The sequence below is a fragment of the Phalacrocorax aristotelis genome, unplaced genomic scaffold (assembly GCF_949628215.1).
Source record: "Phalacrocorax aristotelis unplaced genomic scaffold, bGulAri2.1 scaffold_325, whole genome shotgun sequence".
Taxonomy (NCBI): domain Eukaryota; kingdom Metazoa; phylum Chordata; class Aves; order Suliformes; family Phalacrocoracidae; genus Phalacrocorax; species Phalacrocorax aristotelis.
In genome coordinates, this window is record NW_027441226.1 from 1 (window position 1) to 6,327 (window position 6,327).

Sequence of the window (6,327 nt, forward strand, 5' to 3'; positions counted from 1 at the left end):
CTCCCCGCCCCCCCCAGATGGCTCCCAGGGGGGCACCCAGGCCACCCCAAAACCCGTTCCCCCCCACCCAAGGGTCCCCTAAATGGCTCCCAGGGGGGCACCGGGCACCCAGGACACCCCAAAACCAGGTCCCCCCCACCCAAGGGCCCCCTAAATGGCTCCCAGGGGGGCACCCAGGCATCCGTGACACGCCAAAACCTGCTCCCCCCCACCCAAGAGCCCCCAAACTGGCTCCCAGGGGGGACTGAGAGACCCAGCGTGAGGAGAGGGGGACTGGGGAGGGGGCGTGGCTTGAGGGGGCGTGGCCCGGAGGGGGTGTGGCCAGGATCGTTTGGTGCAATAACAGCCGGAAGAGAGATTTAAAGGGGCAGTAGCCCCCAAAGAGGCGGGGCTTCCGCTGAGGGGGCGTGGCCAAGGGAAGTGGGCGTGACCAAGGGGAATGGGCGTGACCAACCCATTACCAGGCACCTTGAGAGGGTTTAAAGGGCCAGCGCTCTCCCCAAAGAGGGGGGACTTTAGCTGGGGCGTGGCCAAGAGAACAGGGCGTGGCCATGTCAAGAGAGGTGTGGCCAAGGCACGGGGCGTGGCCTATCCTGATGGATCAGCTACTGTTAAAGGGCTGTGGCGGGATTTAAAGGGCCAGTGTCCCCCCAAAAAGAGAGCGGACTTTAGCTGAGGGGGCGTGGCCAAGGCAAAAGGGGCGTGGCCAACCCGTCACCAGGCGCTTTGAGGGACATTCTGTCACTGCTAAAGGGCGGGGGGGGCATTTAAAGGGCCAGCACCACTCAACCCCTCAGAGGCGGGGCTTAGCCGAGGGGGCGTGGCTCGAAGGGGGCGTGGCTCACGTCGTTTTCGGTGGCGGCCTGGGGCAGCATGCGGAGCATGACGATGGTGCTGGCGCGCGGCTCCTCCTCGGCCGCCTCGGGTCGGTAATCCTGGTCGCGGTAGTCGCCGTCGGCGCCGAACGGTAACGTCGGGGGGGCTGGGGGGGGGTCCCGCTTCCGGGGGGGCTCCGAGCCCTCGTACGGGGCCTGGAGGGGGGGGAGGGGCGAAAAGGGGTGGGGTCACAGCCCTATCGGGGGGTCGCAAGAGTCTGAGAGGGGACCCCGGTACCTGACACCCACCTGAGGAGGGGTCCCAGATGCCGGGGGACCCTCGGGGGGGCCCCGTAACCACGATAATCCATGTCATGATAGTCGTGGTCTCGTTGGGCGCGGGAACTTTCTTCCGGGGGGGCAGGGGGTCCCCCCGTAACGTCCAGTCCGGTCCCCCACGGCCCCCCCTGCAAGATGGGGGGGTCAAAGGGGGTCTCCCATATCCCCACCCCCCCCTTTTGGGGGTCCCCAATGTGTCCCCTGGGGAGCTCCCCAAATGTCCCACCCCCCCTTGGGGGTCCCCAACGTCCCCAGAGAGGCTCCCAAATGTCCCCACCCCCCCTTGGGGGTCCCAATGTCCCCAGAGGGGCCCCCAAATGTCCCCACCCACCCCTTGGGGCCCCAATATCCCCCCCCTTGGCTGTCCCCAATGTGTCCCCAGGGGAGTCCCAAATGTCCCCACCCCCCCCTCAGGGGTTCCCAATGTCCCCAGAGGGGCCCCCAAATGTCCCCACCCACCCTTTGGGGGTCCCCAATATCCCCTCCCAGGGGGGTCCCAAATGTCTCCTCCCCCTTAGGGGGGGTCCCCAAATGCCACCGCCCCATCCCCAGTTTTTGGGTCCCCCCTACCTGCGCTCGTACTCCATGGTGCCAGCACCTGTGGGGGACAGTGTGACGGGGGGGACTGGGAGGGACTGGGAAGGGGTAGGGGGAAACTGGGGGGGTTACTGGAGGAACTGGGGTGGTACTGGCAGGCGCTGGAGGGGGACTGGGTTGCACTGGGGCAAAGTGGGATGAACTGGGACAAGACTAGAAAGGACTGAGAAATAACAGAAGACACTGGAAGCACTGGGATGAACTGAGGGAGTACTGGGGAGGCACTGGGAGTGATTGGAATGGACCTGGGAGGGCACTGGGAGGGACTGGGATGAACTATGGGGGGCACTGGAGGCACTGGGAGGGACTGGATTGACGTGACGCGGTACTGGGAGGGCACTGGGGGATACAGGGAGGGCACTGGGGCATACTGGGAGGGCACTGGGCGATACCGGGAGGGCACTGAAAGGCACTGGGGCATACTGGGAGGGCACTGGGGGATACTGGGGGATACAGGGAGGGCACTGGGGGATACAGGGAGGTCACTGAAAGGCACTGGGGCATACTGGGAGGGCACTGGGGGATACGGGGAGGGCACTGGGGGATACGGGAAGGGCACTGAAAGGCACTGGGGCATACTGGGAGGGCACCGGGGGATACTGGGAGGGCACCGAAAGGCACTGGGGCATTCTGGGAGGGCACTGGGGGATACTGGGAGGGCACTGGGGGGAACTGGGTGCTGCCCCAGAGATGGGCGAGGCAACAAGGAGGACCCCGTCAGGCCCCGCCCCCCTCATTACCATACAAAGCTCCGCCCTCAACCCGTCCAGGCCCCGCCCCCTACAGCAGGCTCCAGCGCCGGGCCCCGCCCCCTCACCCCCTTCCACCCAATTCCCGCCCGCGGCGGGGCTCCCGGTAAGTCCCGCAAGCCCCGCCCTCTCCCGGTAAGCCCCACCCCTCCCCGGTAAGCCCCGCCCCTCCCGGGGAAGCCCCGACCTGTCCGCGCCGCTCCGCCGCCGCCGCTCCCGACCAGCAAAATGGCGGCGCCGCTCCGCGCCCGCCCCGCCCCCCGCGCCCGCGCCCGCCTCATGCCGCACTTCCATTGGCCGCTCTGCACGCCCATCTGCGCGCTCCCCTTCTCATTGGGCCGCGCCGCCGCGCGCCGCGCCGCGGCGGGCGGGGCCAAACCTGGAGGGAGAGGTGGGGGGGTGGTGAAAGCGCCGGAAGTGATCTCTGATTGGTTGCGAAGCGCCCGGGGGGGCGGAGCCCACTCAAGGAGCCGGGAGGGGGCGGGAAAGCGGCGCACGCGCCCTCTCGTGGTTGGTTAGAGAGCGGCGGCGCTGCTCTCTGACTGGCCGGCGGAGCGGGCGGAAGGGGCGGGAGGGGGCGGGACGGGGTTTGCGCCGGGAAGATGGCGGCGCTGGGGAGGGCACTGCGGGCGCTGCGGGCCCGGGCCGGGGCGTTGCGGGCCGGGGCGTTGCGGGCCGGGACGCGGGACCGCTCGGCGGGGACGCCGGGGGCCGTGGCGCTGCCGCGGGTGCCGCTGGGGGCGGAGCTCCACGAAGAGGAGCCAATGGCAGTGGCCCAGAGGAAGGTGGGCGGGGCGTGAGCGGGATGGGCGGGGTTGGAGGAGGGGCGGGGCTTGTGGGGATCGATCGGGGGGCAAGTCAAGGGCAGAGGGGGCTGGGTGGGGGCGGGGCTTGGGGAAGGGGCGGGGCCTGGGACAAGCCAAGGGCAAATTTGATGGGGCGGGGCTTGGGGAAGGGGCGGGGCTTATTGGGAAATGGGTGGAGCTTTGGCATCAGGTGTGGTGTTGTGGGGCGGGGCTAATGGAAGGGCGTGGCCGGGCGGGGTGCAGCCTCAAGGGTGGGGTCAAGGAGGGGCGGGGCTTGAGGAGGGGTGGGGCTTCATGGTAGGGGATGGGTCCAGTGAAAGGGGCCTGTCTGAGTGGGTGGGGCTTGGAGGTAAGCTGGGCGGGGCTTGATGGCTGGGGTGGGTCTTGACAGGGAATGGGGAGGGCTGGGCCATGTGGGCGGGGCTTTGTGGGTGGGGGTGGGGCCAGTCCCTCTGGGTGGGGCGGTGAGGTGCTCACAGGTGGCGCTTTGGGGATGGGCGTGGCCTGGGCTGTGGTGGGCGGGGCTTAGCGGGGCCTAACCCTTCATGGGTGAAGGGGTGGGACTTTAATGGAGGGGCGGGGCCTGGGAAGGGGTGGGTGGGGAGTTAGGGGTGGAGCTAAAGCTTGGGGGCGGGGCCTGTGGGGCGAGGGGCGGGGCTGGGAGCAGGGAAGGGGAAAGTGGGGGGGGAGGGGGGAGGGGAAAGGGGTTGGAGGAGGGGTGTGGGGTGGAGGAGGGGTGTGGGGCGGGGCGGGGCGCGGGGGCACCCAGGCGTGCGGGTGCCGGCAGAACCCGGACTGGCACGGCTTCTCGGCGGATCCGGCGGCCGACCTGGCCAACATGCGCGCCGTCTTCATCGCCGGCATCTCCATCGCCATCGTCCTCGGCACCGTCTTCCTGCACTACCTGCCCGACTATGGGTGCGGCGCCTATGGGGGCCATCGGGGGCGGGGGCTATAGGGGGGCCTGGGGAGCGGGGGTAGGGGGACTATAGGGGCCTGGGAGGGGGGTGGGGGGGCTACAGGGGTCTGGGGAGGCGGGGTAGAGGGGCCAGGAGGGTGTGGGGGGGCTATAGGGCAGCCATAGGGGCTTGGGGTGGGGGATGGGTGGGACTATAGGGAGGATAGAGGGCTCTGGGGGGGAATGGGGGTCCCTAAGGGGGCTAGGGGGGCCGGGAGGGGGATATAGGGGGGCTAGAGGGGCCGGGGGCATATAGGGGGTCCCTAAGGGGGCTAGAGGGGCCGGGGGGGGATATAGGGGGTCCCTAAGGGGGCTATAGGGGCCGGGGGGGATATAGGGGGTTCCTAAGGGGGCTAGAGGGCTCAGTAGGGGAGTATAGGGGGTCCCTAAGGGGGCTAGAGGGGCCGGGGGGGATATAGGGGGTTTCTAAGGGGGCTAGAGGGGTCAGTAGGGGAGTATAGGGGGTCCCTAAGGGGGCTAGAGGGGCCGGGGGGGGATATAGAGGGTTCCTAAGGGGGCTAGAGGGGTCGGTAGGGGGATATAGGGGGTTCCTAAGGGGGCTAGAGGGTATTGGGAGGGGATATAGGGGGTCCCTAAGTGGCTATAGGGGCCTGGGAGGGGGTACAGGGGGTCCCTATGGGGTCTCTAGGGGGATGTAGGGGGTTCTTGGGGGTCCTATAGGGCCTGTAGGGTGCCTCTAGGAGGTCTGTGGGGGTCTATTGGGGCCTCGGAGAAGAAATAGGGGGTGTATAGGAGTGTGTGAGGGGATACAGGGACTCCCTGGCGGACCTATAGGGGTCTGTAGGGTGCCCCAGAAGCTGTCTCGGTATCTATAGGAGTTCGTGGGCTACATAGAGATACATTAGAAGGGCTGTAGGACGCCCCGAGGGGAGATAAGGCATCCTTAGGGAACCTATACAGGCTGCAGGCTGCCCCTAGGAGGCCTGTGGGGGTCTATAGGGCCTTCTGAGGGGGTATAAGGGCTCCCCAGGTGGGTCTACGGGAGTCTCTGAGGGTCTGTAGATGGTCTCTAGCGGATCTATAGGGCCTGTAGGGTGCTCCTGGCAAGTCTGTGGGTATCTATAGGGCCTATGAGAGTATGTAGGGGATCAATAGGAGATCTGCAGTGGTGTCTGAGGTGATATAGGGGGTTGCTAAAGAGTCTGAAAGCATCTATAAGGGTGTATAGGGGGAGTTTAGGGAATCTATAGTGAGTTATTGCGTGGTTTAGTTGATTATGGAGCAATATGGGGGGGCACTAACAGGTAAATGAACGTATAGAGTGTGTTTAGGGTCCTTTCGGCAGCTGATGACGGACCTATAGGTGGTCTGGGGGGCCACGGGGGTCTATAGGAAGCCCACAGGCGCCCATGGGGGGCCATACTGGGCTACGAGGGATTGGGGAGGGGGCTATAGGGAGCCCACGGGGAGATCCCAGGGGGCTATAGAGGCCCATAGGGGACTGTGGGGGTGCAGGGGGGAGCTATAGGGGGTTGCGCGGTGGGGTGGGGTGGCTTTAGGGGTCTATAGGGGCCTCCGTCTCCCCCGCAGGCTGCAGCAATGGGCCCGGCGCGAGGCCGAGCTCCAGATCCGCGAGCGGGAGAGTCGGGGGCTGCCCCTGCTGGACCCCAACTACTACGACCCCGCCCGCCTCGCCCTGCCCCCCCCGGAGTGAGCCGGGACCCCCGTGGGGGGCTGGGGGGGCGACCCCGCCGTGGGGCGGTTAATAAAGTCCCGGGGGGCTCAACTGCGCACCCGCGTCCCCTTTTCTTGGGGGGGGCGGGGTATTTGGGGGCCCGGGCCCCTGGGTCCCCTTTTTGGGGGGTTCTTGGGGGGTATTTGGGGGTCCTGGATGCCTGGGTCCCCTTTTTGGGGGGGTATTTGGGGGTCCTGGATGCCTGGGTCCCCTTTTTGGGGGGGTATTTGGGGGTCCTGGATGCCTGGGTCCCCTTTTTGGGGGGTTCTTGGGGGGTATTTGGGGGTCCTGGATGCCTGGGTCCCCTTTTTGGGGGGGTATTTGGGGGTCCTGAATGCCTGGGTCCCCTTTTTGGGGGGGTATTTGG

At 67.1% G+C, this 6,327-nt stretch overlaps 1 protein-coding gene across 1 annotated transcript; it reads left to right on the forward strand.

Moving 5' to 3' along the window:
- The first annotated feature begins 3,068 nt into the window (after positions 1-3,068).
- NDUFB11 (NADH:ubiquinone oxidoreductase subunit B11) lies at positions 3,069-6,016 on the forward strand. The gene is made up of 3 exons (XM_075080314.1): positions 3,069-3,285; positions 4,094-4,224; positions 5,816-6,016. The coding sequence occupies exons 1-3, from the start codon at positions 3,103-3,105 to the stop codon at positions 5,937-5,939; spliced, it is 438 nt and encodes a 145-aa protein (XP_074936415.1). The 5' UTR covers positions 3,069-3,102; the 3' UTR covers positions 5,940-6,016.
- The last annotated feature ends 311 nt before the right edge of the window (positions 6,017-6,327 follow it).